At 42.4% G+C, this 22,503-nt stretch overlaps 1 protein-coding gene across 3 annotated transcripts in view; it reads left to right on the forward strand.

The window, feature by feature from the left end:
• TUB (TUB bipartite transcription factor) overlaps positions 1-22,092 on the forward strand; it is a 149,269-nt gene extending 127,177 nt beyond the window's left edge. For all 3 annotated transcript variants that reach the window (XM_063117244.1, XM_063117245.1, XM_063117246.1), the window contains 8 exons: positions 2,709-2,873; positions 5,457-5,578; positions 6,650-6,841; positions 9,322-9,434; positions 11,381-11,495; positions 14,531-14,629; positions 18,131-18,302; positions 20,034-22,092. In XM_063117244.1, the coding sequence (XP_062973314.1) occupies positions 2,709-2,873; positions 5,457-5,578; positions 6,650-6,841; positions 9,322-9,434; positions 11,381-11,495; positions 14,531-14,629; positions 18,131-18,302; positions 20,034-20,167 (1,112 nt within the window). In that variant the 3' untranslated portion in view covers positions 20,168-22,092. The remainder of the gene's footprint in view (positions 1-2,708; positions 2,874-5,456; positions 5,579-6,649; positions 6,842-9,321; positions 9,435-11,380; positions 11,496-14,530; positions 14,630-18,130; positions 18,303-20,033) is intronic.
• The last annotated feature ends 411 nt before the right edge of the window (positions 22,093-22,503 follow it).

The raw sequence follows: 22,503 nt of genomic DNA on the forward strand, positions 1-22,503 counted from the left end.
TCCAGAAGTCTTGTGGTTTGTTCAGATGCAACTTTGCAAACCTAAGCCATGCTGCCACGTTCTTTTTAGAGAGAAGAGGCTTTCTCCTGGCAACCCTTCCAAACAAACCATACTTGTTCAGTCTTTTTCTAATTGTACTGTCATGAACTTTAACATTTAACATGCTCACTGAGTCCTGTAGAGTCTGAGATGTAACTCTTGGGGTTTTTGCAATTTCTCTGAGCATTGCACGGTCTGACCTTGGGGTGATTTTGCTAGGACATCCTCTCCTGGGAAGATTGGCAACAGTCTTGAATGTTTTCCACTTTTGAATCATCTTTCTCACTGTAGAATGATGGACTTTAAATTGTTTGGAAATGGCCTTATAACTCTTCCCAGATTGATGGTATTGTAGGTTAATAAGTCACAGAATTACTGTTCGGCCAATAATGCAATATCTTCTGTATAACTGATAATTAGTTTCATGAGATGACCCCATGTTCTAATATTATGAGGGAGGGAGAAAAATGTCTCCCTATCCACCTTTTCCACACTATTAATAATTTTGTACACCTCTTCACTTGTATTTTCTCGAAGCTACACAGTCTCTAAATTTGGGTATATAGTTCTTTTGATATGTAGGCCTGGCATATAGAGCCCACTGATTTCAACTGCATATAGAAACTGCATATATCCCACTGATTTCAAGTGGTGTAGAACTTGACTGTTGTATATTTAATACTATGACTCTTTCCCCTTGAAAACGGGGCAATCTTTGAGTATAAAGATAGACAGATCCGCATTGGGACACATTCAAAGGAAGATGGTCAGAGATGGTGTGGAAAAGAAGTCCTATGAGGAAAGATGGAAGGAATTGGGTATATTTAGCCTGTAGGAGAGAAGACTGATGGGCAATATAATAGCACAAGTGGTGCACAAGAATTGTTCTCTGCTGCCCCAGAGGGCAGGACTTGATCTAATCGTTTAACATCAGAGAAACTCTTAACATTAAGAGAAGTTTGACAATGGAAACAATGATCTAGAGGGGGTTTGTGTGTTCTCGCTGGCTGGAGGTCTTCAAGGAGACGCTGAGCAGCCATCTGTTAGGAATGCTCTCCCTCAGGATTTCCTGTTTCGAATAAAGATTTTGCCTAAGGCCCCTTCCAACTCTATGATTCTATGTGTCCACCCACATCGTTTTTTACTTTGTATGCAGAGTGGGAGGCGTGTCTGCTGTCCTGCTGTGCATAGAGGATTCCTGACTTAATGTGTGTGCTAAGCCAGCCCGGTTAATTACTATGCTGTATCGAATCAGTGGCCCATTATATGCACTGTTTTGAGTCTGGCAAATCTCCAATAAAAGAAAGTGCTTAAAGGGAACTATCAGGAAAATCTACATTGTAAAGCATGAATTAGTTTCCATGGCTACTTTTGCTTCATTAGTTACTTGTAGAATGATTATGGGTATAGTGCACATAATTGTTTTTCTAACAAAAATATCCTCATGAAGATTTTGAAGATCTGTTTTGCAATGTAAGGCAAAGACAGTTGCAACTTAATTCTTAGTTGAAGATGTCAATACTTAATTGCTCAAATTTAAAACAAGCCTGTGCAGAAATACACATTGTTTTTATTCACTTTTGACTATGTGTGAGAATGAATTAATTTTCCTAATTTAAAATAAATAAATGAATGAAGCAAATTAATGTTAATAACTGAAGAGGGCATTAGGGAATGTGCCCTGTTCTGATTTGATTTTTTTTTCTATTTGTGATCAATCTTTGCAGAAGCTATTAAGATGTTGACATTTTGCAATAATAACCAATTGTACATTAGTAATGGATTTCAATTTCTGTTTTCATTAGTTCGTTTTCGGGCTTATATAATGGGAAACATGTAGACTATAATACAAAGAAATCAAATTTTACAGCTTGTATCAATACAAAAGCAATTTTTTTAAGCAGAAGTGTGTACTTGCATAATATCTTAACATGGAGCTGAAATCCATTTAATTTTTTATTTTGATAACTTGCATCATAGCAAAATGCATCGTAGCAAAAATGAAATGGACTTTTTCACTTTTTTTAAAAAAAAATGAACTGTTATCTCTATAGTTTGAGTCTGATTTGGGAATCAAGCCAATCACTTCCATTTGGGTGTGTGTGTGTGTGTTGGGGGGTATTTTTAGCAGCTTTGTGGATGGGGCATTGTTTCACATTCAGTGGTTATGACAGGAACACAACCCATTTCCCCCTTCCTCCAACTTGCCTGTAATGGGACTCAAGTGTTCCTGAGTCCAGGCTGTTGAAAACAGAGCAAGTCCCTTTCATTTTCTGTGTGTGTGTGTGTGTGTGTGTGTGTGTGAGAGAGAGAGAGAGAGAGAGAGAGAGAGAGAGAGAGAGAGAGAATGCATGGGCAGCAATTTCCTACCACTACTTGCTTGTTACCCAAGAGGGCTGTAGTGGTAATTTAACACCTCTTTAGACTTCATTCCAGAACTAACTGCTTGGTGAAACAATTGCCTATATCATTGCTGTCTATACTTTTTCAGATCACTGCTGCTGTTGTTGTTTTGCTAAACAATCCAGAGTCAGGCCACAAACTATTTTATTAATTCAAAATATAATTGAAATTGGCTGCCAGTTTTGACTTCTTAGGTAAGCTGTGGTTGAAGAATGTGTTCTTCTTTTTGACAGTGACACAATTCTTTGACTTTTCCTGCTTGATAGGAATTGACGGCCCAGCTGCTTTTCAAGATGATGTACAGGATGTAGGGAGCCGAGTTCAAATTCTTACTGTTGGAGAGGCTTGCCAAGATGAGGATGATGGTGAGATAATAGCTCCTAGTCAACAACAAGGCAAGCAGGACCTTAGAGTAACAATGCAGAAGAAAGGTAAGGATCCAGTGAAAGTTGCTGATGTTCTTGGCTATTGTTCTACTCTATAAGATCTACAGCTCAACTCCCCCTGGTTGTGAACTAAAGTCCAACTCATAGAATGACCAAGAAACATTCACCAAAGCAGGGCTGCTGCAGTTCTGAATGAATTCTATAGGACAAAATAAATGGGTTGCAAAATGGGACGCAGTTGAGATGGGGCAAAACTTTTGGTCCAGACGCTGAAATGACAGATTTAGCTCCCACCCGCAATGGACATGGCTTGACTCTGTCCATTTTAAGTATCATGTGTACTGCAATTTAGGACAATATTGCAGTGGGGGAATATCCAGCCCACCAATCTTTGATCTTGCGTGGCCTCAATACGTCTAACAAGGATTTTCTCATGGGCAGGGAGTAATGGCCTTCCTCTCCTTGATTTTTTTTATTATTTTTTTATTTAATACTTCAACATCAATACAATCAAAACAAATCAATACATCAATACAAATAAACAATACTACATAATACACAATAATGTAAAATAAACATTGATAACATATATTCTAACTTAATTCTAATAACATAATCATACTTAACATAAAAGTGCCTTCCTCTCCTTGAGGCATCTCCAATATTGCAAGGAAAGGCTATTACATTTCTGATTCTGACACTTCCAATCCCACCCAGAAATGTTTGGGAAAGAGAGACACTTCTTTTACTCTTCCTCTGGACCTTTAGTCTATGTTCAGTGTGAAGAACAAGTTGTAGGGCCAGGTTTGGAAAAGAAGATTTTGTTCCACCCTTAGCTGGGGGCCTGTAGACTGCAGCAGAGATAGGGGAGATGGGTTGCGGGAAAGACTAGGGTTCTCCACCTTCCTCCCTCTGCCACCTGTCAAACCTGTTGGGCCTCTAGCTAGTTTTGCAAGAAAATACAATCACTGGCAAGCTTTTGGCAAAATCCATCATATTTTTGGTAGTTTCAATATAATTTGTTTTTCAAAAGTCAAGTCTTGGTTTACTGTACACCTAATGCATTTTATTAATTTTAAAAACACAAGCTGACACTTTCATTTGCTTCTTCTTGCTGGAATTTTTCTTAGAGAAAGACAGTAATCCTGTTAAATATGACACACTTGTTTGGGGCCCATAGTGACAGTTTATGGGGAAGTATTCCATGAAAACATGGAGGCTTGGCTAAATGACACCTCTTCACATGAACAGATTATGCCTAGTCTCATGTAGGAATGAGGCTTAGCTGTGTGACCCCACATAAAGATAGTTGTTTATATCATGTTCTAGAATGATTAAATGCCTCAGACAGCTGGTTTTACTTGACTGGAGGCCTTGAGAATATTTCTCTCTATAAGCCAGTTTTGCCAACCTGATATGCAAGTTAGGTCTTTGGTAACCAACTAGTTCTCTCTCCCTCTCTCTCATTGCTTCTGGGCTGCCTTTAAGGGTGGAGTCCATGTGGATTCTTGGAATATGTGTAGTTCTTTCAAAACTTCCTTTCCTCCCGCAGCAATTTAATATTACTGAGAAGCGATAAGCCACCGAAGGGGATTACTAAGATGCCTGGCAGGAAAAGGCCTCTGCCGATATTTCTTAGAATTGTTTGGCCCTGGTTTGAACTCACTCTGCTCAAATTATTTGATAGCAGCAACTGTGCACTGTGTGCCTAACGTTAACAAATTCCTTGCTTATTTCCCGGAGAGCCTCTAAAAAGTTTATTTTGTTCTTATAGGTATCTTAAAAGTGTACAAAAAATATATGCAAAGAAATGCCAACTGTTTTATTTGATACTATTTTTCAGGGTACACTGCCAGCAGCATCAGTTATTGGGAAGTGTTCTGCCATTTAGATTTCAGTGTTACTTGTCAGCAAATGGAGTCAAGTGGGCAGTACAACCATTCCTTCCATTTTAGCCACCATTCTGTTTCTCAGATGCTATTAGTACCATTAATGCCACTGAGCAGAAGCAGCTTTTAATAGTTCTTGAGCAGCGTTAATGGCATTGTATTGATAGGCAGAAACTGCACTGTAGTAATTCTGAAATGAAAAGCATTGCATATACAGATTTATCTGTGGAGTTAAACCTCTGGAATTCACTGGGACATAATTTTGAGTATATGTGCTGTAAAACATGTGTATTTGTGGATACGTAATACACACACACACACAAGTACTGAGGGGAGGGGAGGGGGAAAGGGAGCATCTGTGTCACTTTTTTCTCGTGTACCTGCATGCATTTAAGGATGAAACATAGGATGGAGAAGATATTATACTAGAGTATGAGAAGATACTGTACTAGAGACTTGCCGTGCTGGTTTGGACCAATGGTCTGCCTAATTCAGCCTTCTGCCTACTGGCCTTGGGCAGACAGATGCCTCAACAGGGCATTGAAGCAGTTTCCATCTTTTGTTGTTGATACCCAGAAACTGGTCATCAGAGGTATGCTGTCTCTGGCATTCAAAGAATGATGGATGTGGAAGACCCAATATAGCAAATGAGATATATGTTCAAATTAAGGACTGCAAGAGCAAACAACTTGAATATCCACTAGTCATACTTGCTGTAAATATTCTGGATGTCCCATAGGTATTTCAAGTAGCATGAATTTTGATGAAGAGGAGGATGAGGAGGATGAAGACAGCTCAAGTTCCTCACAGTTAAATAGTAATACCCGGCCAGGTTCTGCAACTAGCAAGAAATCAAATAAGGTGAGAAATCTGGTGTGATGTGACTAAATCGTGGTTCAGACATACGCCAAGGGACATCTAGCTCAATTGCTTGAAACAATAACATCCGTTAGACTTAAGAGTGCCTAAAAGAGTTCTCCAAAAGATCCCATACTTTCCTTATGCTGTTTGCTCTATTGTGCAGACAGTCCTACAGGTTGGAAACAGTTCCTAATATCCAGCCTAAGTTTGCTTTGCCGCAATTTGATACATTGACTGACTCTTTCGAGTTGGTTAAATAACTAAGAGGCCTGTGTGAGAGTGTGTCTTAACAGTAGCTCCAATCCCAGCACCATAGTGTGATATCCTATCCCAAGTGGATGTGCAAGTGCAGCAGGGAGCTGCTTTCCTGCATGGATAAACTCTACCCCTTGCACTCCACCCATCAGCAGCATAAACATGTATTTGGCTTTTTAAAAGCCCCCAAAGACCGAAATTGTTTATAAAAGGAGCAGAAGCTTCACAACATGTGAGGGCATTGCTATACATAGTAGCGGGGGTGAGATTGCTGACAATCCCCCTTTCTTGTGACAGCTGCATGAAAGTTGTAATACTTGAATGTGGGAGCATTTTAAAATCCAACATAAACATTAGAAAAAGTCACAAAGAGATAACACTTCTACAATCGCATTCTGCCTAGCACACTCCAGTACAATGTCCTTCAAGATCTCCTGAATTGCATTTTCCCAGTAAGCCAAATATTGCAGTGTAAGCGCTGAGAAGTTGCAATACCAAATACAGCCTTGAAGAAAAATGCCAGGACCCCGTGCAACAACTGAGTTACAATTAAGTACACTATTGTTAGCACTAGACATGCAGTGTGGGCATGCACGTAAGTGCCACTTGATCTTTTATTCACGTATGGCACCCTTTTCCGGATTGCACCTGGGTGCGCTATTGAGCATGGTAAGTTAGCCATGTGGATGGCATGGTTCCCCCTGGTTTTCTGATACAGCCTCCACAGTGCCAAGCTTCTGCTCGTGGTTCCTTTCATAGTGATCTGATTCTGCTGTTTGTATTTCCAACACATTGTAGCTTTCCTTCCTCTTCTAGGAGACAGCCTCAGGGCCCAGCCCTTCAACGAACAGCCCTGTAATAGATGTGGATGACCTGGAGGAGTTTGCTGTGAGACCTGCTCCTCAGGGTGTTACTGTCAAATGCCGAATCTCAAGAGACAAGAAGGGAATGGACCGCGGAATGTACCCCACTTACTACCTCCACTTGGAAAGGGAGGATGGTAAAAAGGTCATAAGGCATATTTTGCTAGTTGCATGTGTAACAGCAGGACAAAACAAGCAGAAGTAGAGCCTGCATAGTTGTAGAAGTGCCCATCTTTTGGGTCCTCCATCCCAAATATCCCTAGATGTGACACTGTATCGCTGAAAGTACAGTATGTTCTACAAGCAGAAAGGATATCTGAGGGTGGGGAAATAACATGTTTATGGACAATCCTATGCACACTTAACTGAAAGTGATACCCATTGGAGTCAACGGAGCTTACTTCTGTGAGGTATATAGAACTGCACTCTTGGAGAACAATTTCTGATGTGTGTCATACAGTCTTCGTGATTAGCAATAGTGTAAGTGGCCATTGGACTGTCCTCTAAATATCATCTTCCCAGTACTGAGCTTGCACAGGTTTGGTTTATCTCATTTAATTCTAATTTTATTCTAATAGTTCCCCTGTGCTAAGATGTCATAATGAACAGCCTTGATAATGGTACTTCCTGCACATGGTATTAACTGAGTAGAGAAGTTTAGAATCCCAATCTCATTAGGAGAAGCGGTGGCCATATTCCAATCCTCAGCAATATGCAACTATCCAAATGGAAGCAGGAACAGGACTGATGGGGGTTTTCTTAAAAGTCTCAGATATGAGTGGTAAGATATTATCGTGCTGCTGAATGTCACAGCCATTGAACATCACTTCCAGGGTTTCATGCAGCTGAAGGAACATCTGGAATCAGCTTCCCATTGTAGGTGCCTAAACTGCATATAACTACATGCAGAGTGATCATGTGCATGTTTACTCAGAAGCAAGTCACACTGAATTCAATGGGACATATTTCCAGGGAAGTGTGCATAAGATTACAGTCATAGGCCCATAATATCACAGGACCTCAGGGAAATGCACCCCTGGTTTGGGGTATTTGGCACATCATCTGGCTAATCCATGTGGAAAACCAATCCCACTTGTTAATGGTAGCTTCCTGGAGCTGTGAGTATGAAGGGATTTTCAGAAGGACCAGCAGCATTTTAGTAGACCATAGAAGAACATTGTTTTGGGTGGCTTCCAAGGCCTCTGGGAAGGTGACCCTGATGACCATCCTGATGAGATGATGACTCATCTAGTAAAGAAGTTATTTTTGGTCAGCCATTAAGGAACATTATAAGCTGCGTTTTGCAGTGTTAGGCCATTGGGCCACCTAGCTCAGTATTGACTAAACTTTATTGGCAGTGGCCCTCTGGGGCTTCAGATGGGAGTTTTCCCTCCGAGGACTGAACCTGGGACCTTTTGCATTCAAGCATGTGCTCTACCACTGAGCTACGGCCCTCCCCCCATTTTTGAATGTTCTGATGATACACCAGAGATGTGGTAGACTAAAATTGCAAAGCTATTCATGCATAAATTAGGATTTTAGGGTGCCGTCCTATAGGATGCGAAGCTTACAAGTATCCTCTGCAGAGCAGGAGGCGCCTAGCACCTCCAGCTGTGCATTTAAGTTAAACGGGCAATTTTGCCCAGCTAGTGGAGGCTTCAGGGAGGGGGAAGGGAAGGAGGCTGGGTCAGCCATAAGACTTGTCATATGACTGCCACCCTGGTCTCCTCCGCTCCCGTCCTCCAGGAATGCCCCCTTTTCCCCTTCTCTGCGCTCCACTTTACAAGTGTGGAGAGGTAGCTGATGCGGTTCTCTCCATGCTGGCTAGGGGGGGGAGGGGGAGGGGAGTATGGTTTCCTGGCCCCCAGCTCGGAGCCCTGTGTTCGAGCTCAGAGCCAGGAACCAAAAAATCCTATGTCCCCCACCCCACCCCAGCCTAAGGGACAGAGGATTGCTCCCTCCAACTGTATTGTACATTGATACAGTTGGTGGCCTGATTTAAGTCTGAAAGGAGGGTTCAAAAGCAGCAAAACTAAATAAAACAAACCTTGTGTGGGGCTTTCCAATCACGAATGACGTGCATAACCCATGGTATTGTAGGCAGTGCACAATCATTATCACACAAAATGTGCCAGCTTAGCTTGTGTCTTCTTGCTTTTCTATGTGTTTTAGCAAAACCTATGTTTTGGGCTCATTTTTGAGGAAAAACAAAGTCCCGTTTATTCCCACATGGCTTCAGGTATCCCTCTTAGTTTGTCCTTTGTCCTCAGAATGCATCACTCCTGGAGTCTGCCGTTGTTGAGCCACTGGGTTCCATACCACCCTTCCAGCTGAAGTGGCATCTGTTTTCCCTTCACTCAAAGGAGTCTGTTCCAGCTCAAATTAAACATTTAACAAAGTGTACTCAGTTTAATTATTTAAACCATAAATAATGGATCGAAGAGAGTAGTTTCCTCTGCAGGTTTTTTCTTTAAAAAAAAGTCCTTTTTTGCTAGCTCCCATTATGACCATCCACATTTTTGCTGATGATATTACGCTGCAAGTAAATTAGACGCAGATTATTATTTTTAATGGTTCTGTGAGATTCTGTTTCAAGTGTGACTTTTTTTGTTTCAAATTTCTTAGGTTTTTTTGCTAGCTGGAAGGAAGCGAAAAAAGAGCAAAACCTCAAATTACCTCATCTCCATTGACCCAACAGACCTATCACGAGGAGGAGAGAGTTTCATTGGAAAACTAAGGTAAACGTTTATATATTTAAGGTATATGCTAAAAAAAAGTAGTAGTAGGCGGTATTTGGGTTAGGGTTACCTCTGAAAGCAAAACCCTTTGATGTTTGTACACAATCATAGTCCCCAGATATGTTCCTACCCAACAATATAATAAATTCCTTTACTCATAATGAAAAGTTACAATACCCTGTTCAGACAACACTCTAAGCCATAGCTAGGCCACTAACCCTTTGCCAGCAAATGGTTAGTGAGCATGTTTAAATTGTTGTTATGTAGCCACCATAGTTAGGAATGGTTTGCATGACATGCTAAGCCACAATGTGTAGCTCAAAGTGTTTAACCACCATGACTTAGTGTGTCATTGTATAGCAGTTCAGGCAATAATTAAGCAATCTCTGTTTCTCATCTTACACCAACCTTCCCCTAATGGCCGTACTGAATGGAGATGATGGGAGTTGTAGTCAGGTTGGGAAAGGCTGTTTTATACTAAGGGGGCAGTTGGAAGTTTTCCTGACATTTTTTTCCTGCCCATTCCCACACTGCAGCCACTCTTTGGGATGTTTGGAATATCACTTAACTCAAATTAATTGCCCCCCTTAATCCACTTAAAATATTCTTTTATTTATACAATCTGGAATGATTGCAGAGTGATAAGAAACTGCCCTTATTCCTTCCTCCAAAGAGCAATGGGAAAGAGGATGCCAAGTTGGAATATGAGAGCCAATGCTAGCCATGTCGTATATGCAGAAGTAGGAGGTCTGCTGTGTGCAGCTGCTTCTCCGGAGGTCCTGTCTTCCTCAGAGTTTTGCTGATTTTGGTGCACCTTATACATTCTTTCTCCAAAGTCTTTGAGCATTGTGGAAAGATACATCTTTTGACTATATGTCCTGGTTGTACATTAAGTGGGGTCATCTTATCGCTTGGAAATTTCTCTTTTCAATGCCAAAGGACATCACTTTTCCCTCAGAGGACTTGACCGCCACTTTATCTGCTGGCAACATTCCCAAATTATCCGACCCTTGACTCAGTTTTTGGGCTTGTCTTGGAAGTTTCTTTGTCCAGCATTTCCCCCACAAACTCAGCTAATTACATGCATCTTATTCACATTGCACAGTGAGCTCTGCACATATGCACATTTGTTTCTCCCAGTTCTTCAGCCTTTTTCTTCTGGTAAAGTTGCACATTCGTTTGGTAACTTTCTTCCATTCAGACCTCAGGAACCTTTTCACACAAAAAGGGGGACCATGATATGATTTTACATGACAGACTTCTGGGTGACACACTTAAAGTGTGGACATTTGTCTGGACATTGACAAACTGGAACATGTCCAGAGGAAAGCAACCAAAATGGTGAGGGATCTGGAAACCAATTCCTACCAGGAATGGTTGGAAGAGCTGGTTATGTTTAGCCTGGGAGACAAGAAGGTTAAGAGAAGACATGATAGCAGCCTTCAAATATCTAAAGGGCTGTCATGCAGAAGATGGATTGATTGGGCTTGTTCTCTATCGCTACAGAGGGCAGGACTAGAACCAATGGATGGAAATGGCAAGGGAGCAGATTTTAGCTAAACGTTAGGAGCACCTTCCTAATAGTAAGAGCTGTTCAGCAATGGAATGGTCTGCCTCGGGGGGTGGAGGGAGGTCTTCCTTGTTAGAGGTGTTTAAGCAGAGGCTAGACAACCATCTCTCAGGGACGGTGTACAGCAGCTCTTTCCTAGATTGCAGATCTTGCATTGAGCAATTATCAGAATTGTATAAATAATGGCAGTGCCGTCTGGCAATCTCATTATATCTTGCCTTTCAGAGCATTGTTACTGTGTGGTATTATGGGATGGCTACATATAATATTATTTCTAATATTCTTGAGTGCTTGAGGCTCAGCTGATGATAAGTAAGAGAGTGACTCAACCCATGTTGGGCAATGGAAGTAATCTACTGTTTCTCCTCTCTAATAGATCAAATCTTATGGGGACTAAGTTTACAGTTTATGATAATGGAGTAAACCCAATGAAAACATCATTGAGTTTGGAAGCAAGTAATCTGCGTCAGGAGCTAGCTGCTATTTGCTATGTAAGTACCTTTCATAAGCAGAGGAAGCAAACCCACTGAAATGCCTGGGATGTAAGTTAGTCCTGACTAACTTAAGTCCCATTCATTCCAGTGGGTCAACTCTAAGTAGGACTAACATTGGATACAAGCCACTGATTGGACATCTGGGCCTCCCATGTAAACAGCCCATATTTTACAATGTATTGAACCAAGCGCACTAATCTCACTATAAAACCAGAGTAAATTAGACTAGTGAATGTGTCCATTGAGTCATTCTGGCCATACGACAAAGGAAATCTGCATTAATTTGTCAATGATAGTGAAGGTTGTTGCAATGAGTCATCCAGCTACACCACAGATGTTCTCAAGATTTCTTTACCCTCGAATGACCCTTTTCCGCTCACATCCTGGGTTTCCCTTGAGCAAAGATGACTCGCTGAAATGAGCATCTGATATACAAGATGCAAAATGCTCAGATCTGTGCACGGCCATCCTCTTAGCTCATGCTGATCATGTGCCCCTGTGCTGTGCCTGGGTCAAGCAAACCGCTGGTTCCACTCTGTTTCTGAGTCATCCAGCCCATGTTTGCCTTACTCAAGCAAAGTCAAAGGTTGGCAATTACTTCACACCTTATTGCCAGACATACCGAAGAACCACAGGGCTGGAGAGGGACCCTAGTCAGCATTTAATTTATAAAATTAGAGGGGCTTGGCCAGGGAGACCTCTCAAACCTGCCTCCAAATCACCTTCTCTCCCTAAGAAAGGATTGTCTCTAATCCGAGACATAGAGGACTCGGCTGAGATTCTTTCACTGGTGAAAGAAAGTCCATCTGCACATGACCATGGATACTCTCTTCTTTCATATGTTCCTGGGTACCACCCTGATATTTCAAATAGATTCCTAGGTACCTCCCATCTCAAATTTAGGCCTGCATCTAGTTCAAGCCCTAAGACAAGATCTTTAAAATAGCACTCCCCACTTCAAATCCAGATGAGTAGCAGGAAGCAAGAGGAAATCAGGTACCCCTCGTGAAAAGAAGTTGGTTTTAAATCAGGGGTGGGCAGCTTATGGCCCTCCAGATGTTTTGGCCTAGAAGCCCCATCAGACTAGCCAGCACAACCAATAGTGAGGGCCAAAACATCTGGAGGGCCAAAGTTGCCCACCCTTGATTTAAAGTATTTAAAGGCTGTCTTTCCACCAAGATAATTAAGGTGGTTTTTGTTAGTGCAATTCAAGGACTGTTTGAGTAAAAAAATTCAGGTGTGTTTTAGTTTACACATTTCAGGCCTACTTTGTACTAATGGGTGGTTTGGGAAATGTTCTTGGGCGTATCCACATGGAAAACATTTTGTTGGCATATGTCTTGCGCACAGTAAGCACAGGATCCAGCTGACACGGTCATATGCAAAAATGTAGCATGACCAGATGTTCCATTACGACAAAGCATTTCACCATGCAGGTATAGCTAGGAAACTTTCCAAAAGTCATCCACTCCATGGAAATTGTTGCATTAGGAATAGCCACAAACACATATTCAGTACTTTCTAGGCGTGTACACCTTTCATAACATTTTGTAAAACTCATTACTTAATTTAGAGCCAGCTAAACTCCTGAATGGCTTTGAATGTTTTGCGGTCCCACCAAAACAGCACTGCTGGCCATTAATAAATCTGCAGCTTCACCTAGTGGTCACTGTTTGAATTGCAGAAGGACAAAGATTCTGGCCAGGTAGTTAGAGATACAGCTGTCAGCTTGGAGGAGATGACATCTGTTGTTGGTCTCTTGACCATTTATATGCAATACAGTTTCATAAAAATGTGACGTGGAGCTCTGTTCATAATTAACAATCTGGGCTGCAGATCTGTGCCTCAATTGAAATAAGCGTGTGTGACTAAGAAAAATATACACCAAGGTTTTGCAGTTATGAAAAGCTAACTGATAATAGGCTACAAGACAGGTCCTGGCAGTCTCTGGGCAGAATCTGAAGGGCAGAGGCTGACAGAGGACTGAATAGAGGAGAATTTTGTCTCCTTGCCTCCACTCTGAAGCAAATGAAGAGAGGCACATGAGTCCCTTCTCTGCACACCCAACCCTCCCCCATTAAACACAAGTTTGTCAGAATGGACTCTTCCAGAAGTGGGCATCTAAAGCTAGGGAGGTATTCACTCAGTTCACTCACCACAATAGCCCACATTCAGTGGTGGAGTATGGGTTGACTGTGGGTTGTTGTTGAACCGTGGGTTGTTGTTGTTGAACTGTGGGTTGTGGTGTTTTTTGAACCCAGCACGTTTTCCACAGGTTGGCTAGTTATCCATGCAGGCTGGCTTGTTAGCCACCTTGAACAACCCAACAACAAACCATGGGTTCTCAAGGTGGCTTGTTTGAGAAAAATAGACCATCCTACATGGTTAACAAGTCACCCTGCAGAAAATACGATAGGTTAAGACAACACGATAATTCACAGTTCAACAACAACGCACTGTTCAATGACAAACCACACTTAACCACTGAGCGTGGGTTATTGTGCAAATGCAGACATTATCATGTAGGGGCTAAGGTACTGGCTGAGTATTGGACTGCAATTCTCATTAGCTATGCTGGCTGGGAATGGTGGCACTTGCAGTCTAACACATCTGGAGGGCACTGGGCTGGGGAAGGTGGCCTTACAACTGTTGTTGTTGAACCATAGGTTGTTGTTGAATTGCTGAGATATGTATGCCAAGCACTTTGAAATACATATTCCCTTTTAGAATGATATTTCATTAATCATAGAACTGAGTTCTAGCCATTATTGATTTCTCTGCCCATTTATAAACTTTATGCCAGGTCTGCTTAATTCAAATTGTACACTACCCTTTTTTCCTGAGCTTATGAGATAAAAAAGAATGTTTTTGGAGAGTGTTGGTTAACAGTAGGTTGACTGTGTAGCTAGTTACAAAAGAGTTTAGTAGGCTAATTACTGTTTTATCATTAGAGATTATATGTTCGGAAAGAGTGATGCCCAAGATAGAGATGTGTGATATTCAAAGTGCTACTCTTATTCATTTAAAAACAGGAAACAAATGTTTTGGGGTTTAAAGGTCCTCGTAAAATGAGTGTCATCATACCAGGGATGAATATGGATCACGAGAGAGTTTCCATCAGACCACGCAATGTAAGTCATTACATCTGTTTAAACACCATAAACAAGCTCAGCTACAATGACTGGGGGTTCATTTATTCAATCACATTTAAACATGCAATCGTTTGGCCCAGGAGGATGTCCCAGGGGCCATAGGATTTTGCAGATCTACCTCTCCATGGGTGGAGTAGGAGATCTGCCCAGTTTGCCAATGGAAGTCAACTCCCAGCTGTTTCACAAAGGTCTAGTGCTCTTGTTCCTTTGCCACTGATGTTCTGATGGTGGAGATGGCAAAAGTGTGCGTGTTGGGGGGAGGCGGTATGGATGTCCAGGTTATGTGAAATCCATCCCGTGCGTGTTTTGCAGATTGTGTGGTATTGTTTCTTCCAGCGTCCGTTCACAGGTGGATTCCACCCACCCACCCCCCAAAAAAATAATGCCGAAAAATAAATAGTTCCATAAGAAAGTTTGCAACAATTTTCATAATTTATGTTAGTACGTAACATTTAGCGTATTGTCCCCTGCTCCATTCAACTTTTCACCCTGTATATTTTCCAGCATGGCATGTATCTCAGCAACAACATGCATATTTTCTTGCAAATAAATTTGCATGCATTTCAGGAATATTTTTTTTAAAAAAAGTCCTCAGACTCTGGCCTGGGGAGGCTGATCAACAGATCATGCAGGTCAGACTCTTAGCCCCCTTGAATTTCTCCAGGATCCAACTGTGGGGCAGGAGGGAAAAGTATGCTATCCCTTGATCTGGCATAGTTGATTTCCCTTGCATTAAGAGCAATGGGAGAATTTTTTTTTTTAAAAAAAGGGAGGGGGATAAATGGCTGAAAAAGCTGCCCCACCCCACAAAGAACTTGAGAAACACACAACTCTTCTTTCTTCCACCCAGCAGGGCTTTGCCTTCAGCAGTACATCTGCCACATCTTCTCCCTCCCAGGACTATTTGCTATGCAAGTCAGGGATTCTCTAGCCTTGCCATAATGAGCCTCCATGACTCTAGTGGTGGAAAAAGACACAAAACCAGGTTTTATTATTATTATTTTAAATGTGTAAAGTAATATTACGTTTGTTGAGAGAAGAGAGATGGAAAACCCAAAAAGTAGCCACAGTAAGGCAGTGGTGGAGTACATGCTTTTATGCAGAAGTTTGCAGGTTCGATCACCAACATCTCCAGGTAGGGCTAGGAAATACCCCTGCCTGGAGCCCTGGAGAGCCACTGCTGCCATTCTCTATAGACCAGTAGTCTTCAACTGGGCCAGACCTAAGACCCGCTCCAACTCCCAACCTGCAACATGGGACCCACTTTCATAATTTCAGAATTGCCCAACATGGCGGCAAGAGCTGCGACCCCTCTGGACTGATCATGTGACCCACTTTGGGTCACAACCCACTGGTTGAAAACCACTGCTATAGACAATGTTGAGCAAGATGTGTTTCCTACATTCCTAATTCAAATATGAGTTTCACATATGGGGTACATGGGTTTGATGAAGCTGTGGGTTGTCGTATTAGGGCTCATTCTCATGACTACTGCAGGCATGTTGATTTCCCAGCATCCCATCTTTGGAAGCAGTTATGTGAAACCCATTGCCAGAGACAGAACACTGTACATGGGCCACAATCCAGTTGATTGGTTGACCTGCGTGGGCTGAATCATGCTTCAGACAGTGGCTCTTGACTTTGAGCATGCCAGCGTGAGCGTTGGGAAAAGCCCAACAGGGGCATGCCAAAACCCAGTGTGCAGAGCTCTGTGCCCAATGCTGGGGTCCTCATGACTTTCTCTGAGCAAGATACTGGTGGTGGGAACCTTGCACACATAGTAATTGTCATGCTAGTTAAACTCCTGAGAATGGGTGATTAATATTGCCCTAATGATGGTTAAAACACATACAAATACAGACACATACAATTAACACTTTTCACATACTAAATATGGATCAGACAAACCTCTCAAGGTATTTCCTGTGCTCCATTTTTGTTTTTCCTTTACCTCTTTTTTTCTTCTTCCACTTGTTTTGCTGTTGTGTTTGTTCCTCCCTCATCGGTCCCTCCTTAGGGAGAGACCAGCTTTGGCAACTGAGGACATAAACAGTAGCATGTAATGTTAACTGTTGATACCACTTGTTAAAATCTGTGAAGCCCCTGTCATAGATCTGTTAAGCTTTGAGGTTTCATTCTCCTCGCGCCATCTGACTAGCGAAGTAAAACGGGGCTTAGGAGCAGGGATGGGGGAATTCTGTCTCACAGCAGACCTGTGACAGTGATATGGCACTTTCAAGCATTGATCATAGGGAATGTGACATCGCTAAAATTGATCACATTACTCCAACCCTACGCTTTTGTCTCCACTTTATCATTTGAGTATGGGTTTATTCCTCCCATTGAAATTGATGGGGATTTACTTTTCTTGGATTGTACCTTTGTAGTTTCAATGCTTTGGTTTCCTCTGTTCTGTATGGGAGAAGTCCCAAATCTTCTGTGCCTTCCATCAAGAAAAAATGTGCTTACAGCAAGATTCTAGAAGTGCTTTGGCATTCCTGTGACTTTCTTGAAGGAAGATGTAGGTCTTAGGGCTTCTTCACGGAAGCAAAATAAAGTACACTTGTGGCTGGCCACTCCCAGGTCCTTTTGATGATGGCGGCTTCAGTCAGGATGTCCCCCGCAGCTTCCCCTCCCCCCTTATTACGTTAAGATCAAAGAAAAGCTGGAATAAACCCCAATGCTGCGAAACCGGCAGTGTGTAGAGCTGAGGTTGCGCTAAGAACCTGCCAAGGAAGGGCTTTCCTGTGTCTGCAATCGAGGGAGGCACCCCACCAAGAGCACCCCTTAAAGTTCAGTGGGGCTTACTCCCAAGTAAATGTGCTGAGGGTCTCATGTCTACTCAGAAGTAAGTCTTGGCTTTCCTGGGAGCTGCGAAGAAACAGTACAGCAGACCTCCCCTCATTTGCACACATGCCAGGGAGGGAGGGAGCCGCTCCCTTGATTCAAACCTTTAAAGGAGTAAGCAGGATTTTCCGCCTTGTCACCCATCTCCTCTGGTGTAATCAGCTCATATCAATCACGCCGAGAACCAGGAAGCCCTGGGTAAACAACGCAATTTCCTTTAGTGTAGAGATGCTCTTAACCTTTCCTATGTATGTGCAGCTTACGTTCATTTATTAACATATTCCAGTGCTGCCCTTCACCGAAAGGTGATTCCAATAATTAAAAATACAAAACCCTCTTAAAAATACAGCACCTAAAGCATCAGTGTACAGCAGCTCAAAGATCTAGCAATAATATTCAAAATGCCTGGGCAAATAAAAAAGAGTTTTAACCATGTGGCGCCAGGCCTTTGTTTACCTCAATCTCACCTCCAACCAAGGAGGCATTTGAAGGAGGGCTTGGGAAGGCGGCAATACAGCCAGGTGGATGTGGAAGATACAGGGGTTACATTTTAACACAGGGCTGGCATGTGGGGGGCATTCTTACAAAGGGGGCCTTTGGCTGAACCTAAGCTGGCATCCTTGGTCCTTACAGGAACATGAAACGCTCCTCTCAAGGTGGCAGAATAAAAACACGGAGAGTGTCATTGAGCTGCACAACAAAACGCCAGTCTGGAATGATGACACCCAGTCTTACGTTTTAAATTTCCACGGCCGCGTAACGCAGGCGTCGGTGAAAAACTTCCAAATTATTCATGATAATGATCGTAAGTATGGATCGTCTAGCTAAACTGGTTGGCATTGCTGTTCAGTTGTCTGAAATCTGATTATTTATTTAAAAATGAAAGAGAGATGTGTTGGGTTGCTTACGCACATTCAGAACAATTACAGCTACCGATGTAAAGTGGACATAGAACCCTGCGATTCTATTATGGATATAGATTGCTCACTTCTTACTGTCTCATCCTCAAATGCTGCTAACAGATATATGGAGAAAAAATGTAGATGAACGTCATACTCCCTGGGGACTGGAGAACGCCCCCTGCCACCCCCACCCCCATTTTGCGTTTTGATGCTTTGTAGAGTTTTTCGCAAGAACTTGGGCTAGTGCAGCGTTCACCAGCCCGGAGTCCCTCCTTAACTTTGGACTTCATCACCTAATATACTGACCATTGTTCATGCTGGCTGGAGATGATGGGAATTGTAGTCCAACATTATCTGGGGACCCTGGGTTTGTAACAGGTGAGCTAGTGGATGCAAAGAATGAAGAGAGGCATGAAATGGAAGATGGGGAACTAGGGCTTTAATAACTAGTTCTCAAAGGTAGCCTACTAACAGCAAGCAAGCAGACTTAACAGTAGAGCTTAGTCCTATCATAAGAGAAGTCTTGACAGAGCTGGACGCTTTGTGATAGAGGCAGACATTTTTGGAGATGTAAACACCCATTATTATTATTTTGGTTCCATTGTTGTTTCCAGCTGAACAGATTTTGTAGGATTTTTTACATGTCTCCAAAACCTGTAAAACCTGAAACAGAGGATTAAATCCAATGTGGCACTGGCGGGCATCGCCTTGTGCAACAGGACTTTCTCCCTTCTCTTCCCCCCAGGAGTCCTCTGCAGAGCCAAAAATCTGCTCCAGGGGGTCTCCTTAACTTATTGCACCATTTTGCAGAATACCACAAGTAAGTTTTGTACATTAATCTCCATTTTGCATAAATGGCGGTCATAAATGGCCCTATTTGTGGCCGCCATTTTGCACAAAATGGGATTTACGTAAAAAGCTTACTTGTGTTTTTCCACAAAATGGTACTCTTAGGGAGGAAGGGATGCTGGGATCAGGTAAGTGGCAGGGTCTGGTGAGCCACGTGTGGGGCAGACATGGAAGTGACCCACAGGTAATGGCAGAGGCAAACTACATACGCTTAATATGCTTCCAGAGAAACAACCCGGGTCTGACTAAAGACATCCAGAAATACTCAGGAAACAAGCACTCTCCTTATCACTGGCCTGGCCACTGCAAACTGTCTTTGCTCCAAGGTATTAACTTGGGAATGAAGCTGAACAGTGTCCCAGTAATGATTGCTGGAAGAATGCTATAAAGGAGTTCCCTCAGGGTAGCAGGTCAGGGAGCTGAGGTGGAGGAAAAGGCTGATTTGCCCTGTCCCTTCCTGATGAGTGCAGCTGCCTTCCCTTTCTCTATTCATCCCATCTGCATCCCTGTATCCGTTCCTGTTTCCTGACTCTGCCCTTTATAAGGACATCCGTGCGATGTGCGGAGGTGCCAGATAATTCACAGCTGGGCAGCATCTCAATCAGACCTCTTTCAACTCTGTGAAGAAAATGGTCTCACAGCCTAAGTTTCAGCTGATCGTTGGGGAGGCAACTGATTTCCCCCTCTTTCCCTGTTTTTACCATTTTGTTCATGCCGTGCACAAATTTCAAATGGGCTGAAAGTTATATTGATGTGCTTCTCCATTTCTTTGCTGTTTCTTTCAGCTGACTATATAGTGATGCAGTTTGGCCGTGTGGCTGAAGATATTTTCACCATGGACTACAACTACCCAATGTGTGCACTGCAAGCCTTTGCTATTGCCCTGTCTAGTTTTGACAGCAAGTTGGCTTGTGAGTGAACCTCAGTACAGCCAAAACCATGTGCCACCGGAAGAAGACAACAAAAGTTCCACATTTTCTCTGGTGTCAACAGTGGTTTCATACTCTTATGGGGCAGGTAAAATTTGTTTTCCGAAGGACCAACCCTTTTTCTGGAGAGAAAATATTTTAAAATTCAGGACTTTCAGGAAATATTTTTCCCCCATCTATTCTCTATTTTTCTGGAAGTGGCATCAGAGATCTGTAAATAGAAGTCCTATCTTATGTCCTCAGTTATGTTATGAAAATGTGCCATGATGTACTGTACCGTGGCTTAAGTAAAGCACCCCTGAGAGTGGTGTGTCTATTTTCTAAATCCATGAAAGCTGTCACAACGCAAATCTGTTTTTGGATTGAAGAAGTATTCAGAGGCTGTACGCATACCTCAAGATTACATTAAATACCTTGAGAGCATCACGTCACCCACCTTAGAACCAAGACCACGAGAAAAATGCACTTTTTTAAAAAACGAAAACACAAAAACAAAACACAGATGAAAGTAGCATTCAGCCTCAATGCCAAGACTGAATTTGATTTGCAATATGGTTTACCAATTTTTAGTTCTGGCAGGGGATGGGTGGGGGAGAAGCAGGAAGCACAAGTTATTGTTGCACAAGTCACTTGTATTCCAAGGCGTCATAGTATAGACTGTGCTTTAAGTTCAATTTCACTTTCAAATGCAAACTTGTTTTTGTTTTTTAAAGGGAAAAATTGAATCCTGCAATATCGCTATGTGGATGCTAGAAATAATGTTGTACTGCAATAGTAATTCAAATTTGGGGAACTGCCTTATTTCAGAGAGAGAGAGAGAGAGAGAGAGAGAGAGAGAGAGAGAGATTGAGGGCACATGTGCTTTGCCTGCATTATGTCTCAGGGTCAGTCTGTGGCAACTTCAATTAAAGATTCTGAAGCAGCAGGGCATAGAAAGGCCCTTCTCTGCCTGTGACCCTGGAGAGAGACAGGGCTGCTTGCACAACACAACAGACCATCATGGCCACTCACGGTGAGGCTGTGGCACATGCAGCCAACATTTTGAATATACAACTGCTGCTCAGGGGTTGCCGTGGCATGTGAACCCAGCAAGCACGGGTTATGCAAAGGTTAAACAACCCTTGCATAATACATAATCTGTTTTTGGTAAAAATTATTTAACCATCACGTAGCTTGCACTAGCCAGATTTGCACAACACGAGAACCCCCAATTGGGGGATGGATATGCATCCATGGGCACCACAGCTCATCACTGCCTAGTCACTGCCTGGGCTAGACAGATTGAGGTCTGACTCAGAGACTGGATTTGGATGACACGTTGTGGCTTGTCGTGGATTATTTAATCCATGATGAGACGCGGTGCCCATGGACACCAACTTGCATATGCACCCCCCACTCGGGGGTTGTCTTGTTGTGTCAACCTTGCAAGCATGGGTTATATGAGGGTTAAACAACCATTGCATAACCCTAAAACAGACCATAACCCACACTCACCATGTTCCCACAACATGACAACCCCCAAGCAAGGGTTGCATATTCAAAATGATGGTCATACACACTCTGTAGCCTCACTGTGGGTTATTTAACACCGAAAGCCCCAGAATAAGGCAGCCTTGTGCATTCTGGTGCATTTATGTCAAAGACAATGAATTATTTGGATAACTTCTTCATTTGAAGTAGTTGTTTAGAAGATACTGGAACTATTTTAAAATGTTATTACAAAGCTTATCTTACCCTTTTGAGCATAAAACATGGGCATTATCAATTTCCATAGAAATAACTATTAGTTTTGTATTGATTTCAGTATGGAAGTGCCTCTGACTGAGTCTGAGCCAGTTTATCTGCCCAAATTTATTGGAGGTTACATGCAAAGGGAACTTGTGAAGGACATACAAATGTTCTTATTTTTAGATAGATAGATGACACGTAGATCAAAATATCTCAGAATACAATCTCTTGCATATCCCATCTCACTTCCCTTTTAAAAAACTTAAAAATACTTTAGATTGAGTTGTAATTCATTTCTGAAAAGGAAATTGACCACTTTACCTCTAATTTAGAGGCAGTTGCATGCAGTAAGGCATTACATGCAACTGGCAAATACAGTACATGGGAGAAAACAAGGTGCAGTGGTCTCAAATGTTATGGAGGAGGGTACACATTTCTGGATACATTAGGCTGGTAGTAAGCTCTTTCTCCTAAACTGTACAAGGCTTACAGGTATCACTTTTGGTGACTTGCATGCACGTGTTAGTGAGTGGGCAACGCATATGTGTATCCAGTCCTGCAGAGCTACACTCAGTTCTGTGCATGTGAGTCCGGTTCT

This window comes from Elgaria multicarinata, chromosome 2 (assembly GCF_023053635.1).
Source record: "Elgaria multicarinata webbii isolate HBS135686 ecotype San Diego chromosome 2, rElgMul1.1.pri, whole genome shotgun sequence".
NCBI lineage: Eukaryota > Metazoa > Chordata > Lepidosauria > Squamata > Anguidae > Elgaria > Elgaria multicarinata.